The 2,513-nt window shown below is 39.2% G+C and overlaps 1 protein-coding gene across 1 annotated transcript in view; it reads left to right on the forward strand.

Annotated features, from left to right (window-relative positions):
• Nucleotides 1-2,008, forward strand: part of CIB3 (calcium and integrin binding family member 3) — a 13,296-nt gene extending 11,288 nt beyond the window's left edge. The window contains exon 6 of the mRNA XM_069101946.1: nt 1,831-2,008. Coding sequence (XP_068958047.1) covers nt 1,831-1,852 — 22 coding nt within the window. The 3' untranslated portion in view covers nt 1,853-2,008. The remainder of the gene's footprint in view (nt 1-1,830) is intronic.
• The last annotated feature ends 505 nt before the right edge of the window (nt 2,009-2,513 follow it).

Below are 2,513 nucleotides of genomic sequence, written 5' to 3' on the forward strand. Positions count from 1 at the left end.
TCCATCCATCCATCCATCCATCCATCCATCCATCCATCCATCCATCCTTTTCACTCACTCATCGATTCATTCCTCTATTTATTTACCTATCCACTTATCTACCTGTTCTTCATACATCCATGGACTCCTTTGTTTATTCATATAGTTATTTATTTACCTGTTTTTCCACTCCTCCATTAATTCATCCATCCATTTATCTATCTACTTACTCATTTATCATTTCACCCATCCAGTTACTCAGCTGTATATCCATTCATCCATCTACCCACTCATTTACACATTATCCCTTTGTCTATTCACTTTTGTATCTTACTCAATCTCTCCATTTCCTCATCCATCTGTTAATTTACCTACCTGTCTACCTACCAGTTTATTCATCTGTTCATGCATCTAAAATTGTTCATTTATTTATTCATCTCTTTGCTTATTTAACCATCTGTTCACTTTATTAATGTCCACAACAATTTATCTGTCCACCTATGTACTTGTTTATTTGTTTATCTATTCACCTGTCAATTTATTCATCCATCTATTATATCTATCCATTTATTCTTTTTTTACTCATTCCTTCACTTATATATCTATATATCCACTCCTTTTCTCAATCTTTTGTTTATTCTTTCATCCATCCATTTATTCATCTGTTTGAAGTCATTCATTCATCCATAATATACATATTTACCTGTTCATTAATCCATTGATTTAACTACCTATTCATCCAACCATCAATATAAATTCATTTATTCATTCTCCATTCATTTATTTATTCTTGCATCCATCCCACCCATTCGTTCATCTATGAATCAAACAATTAACCAACATTAGTGTTTGCTATATGCCAAGTGCTGTGCAAAATGCATTGCTACAAAGACAAAAAATCAACAATCTCTGTTCTCAAAGGATCTTACAGTCTAAAAGGAGAGAAAATATGTAGATATATATAAGAATATAAATGATATAAACAAAATGAACACCAGGTTGACTTTGGAGTTAGGACACTAGCAGTTGAAGGGACTGGGAAAGGCATCATAGAAAAGGAAGTCCTTGAGTAGAATGTGCTTGAATCTTGCAAGAAACCAAAGATTCCAAGAGATAGAGCTAAAGAGGAAGAATATTCTAGGTATGTGGGAATTTGCAGACTGTTCCATCAAACATGTCCTTGTGTTTTTTCTGTCTCTGCCTTTACTCATGCCTAGAATCCTGTCCTGGTCCTGCCAGAGAGATAGCTGAAATTCTAGCCAGCCTTCATTTCCCATCTCAAATGCCACTTCTTCCAGGAAGTCTTTACTTAGCTCCCCCAGCTAGAAGTAATCTCTGCCACCTCTGATTTCTCATAGTATCTTGTTTATATATCTTGTATGCATTTATCATGGTCGTTATATGTATGTAGATGCCATATCTTATCTAATCAACCAATCAATCAGCAAGAACTAATTAAGCACTTACTATATTCCAGGCATTGTGCTAAGTGCTAGGGATAGAGAGCAAAAGCAAAATTAGTGCCTACCCTCCTGGAGCTTACATTCTAATAGGGAAGACAATATGTACATATACAGGCACATACAAAATACATACCAAGTACATAAAAGAATAGATGAATGATAAAGGGGAAGGCCCTAGCAGCAGGAGGGTGGGGAGGGGAACAGGGAAGGTCTTCTGCAAAGAAAAGCATTGACCTGAGTCTTGGAGGAAGCCAGGGATTCTAGGAGGTGGAGGCAAGAAGAGAGTGAATTATGGGACTTCACACTAAAGGCCATGAAATAGCATGAGCTCTTTATGGCGAGACACCCTTTAAACTCTCTCATTTCTCTGCTTTGTTCTCTCCTACAGCACTTTTCACATTCGAATCTGAAGTGTAGCTGGCAAGCCTGTCCCAGGTTGGCTCTCCCCAGAACTACTGTACCTCCAGCATCTGTCCCCATCTCTCTGTCCCTATAATTGGATCTGCCCACCCCAGTTATGACCCTGGCACCCCATTCTCTATAATAAACTAGGTTTGACTCAGCCACGTCCCAGTGTCCCATCCATTCCCATCATCTACTACACTAGACTGCCTGGGACCCACCATTCCATCTCTTTGATGGTAGAGTAAGATCTGCCTGTTCTCTTTCCCAGAACCTTTTCTTTCCCTATAACTAACCTTGTCTTATCTAACCATTGTATCAATAGCCCAGATTAGCCATGACCCCAGAACTCTACTCATCTATCCCTAGCCTGGCTATGATCCCAGCCTCTTATGCTTTTCCATAACCAACCTGGCCTAATTTAGCTAGTCCCTATTTATTTCTGTGACCTGGTTAACCTGGCAATGATTCTACTTCCCCACTCTTCCCTGTGACCAGCCTGGCCTGGCCCATTTATCCTTTCCGCCCATACAGCTGTTCTTTTTTGGTCTAATCATGACATCGTTCTCCATTCTTCCCCATGACCTGCCTGGCCCAGATATGAAGCCACTGGCTCATTAGAATGTAAACTCAGAGGACAGGGACTATTTTATATTTTGCCTTTATATC

The sequence above is a fragment of the Petaurus breviceps genome, unplaced genomic scaffold, assembly GCF_028583685.1.
Source record: "Petaurus breviceps papuanus isolate PSGF00001 unplaced genomic scaffold, PetGlider_PUasm1.0 523, whole genome shotgun sequence".
In the NCBI taxonomy this organism is placed as follows: Eukaryota; Metazoa; Chordata; class Mammalia; order Diprotodontia; family Petauridae; genus Petaurus; species Petaurus breviceps.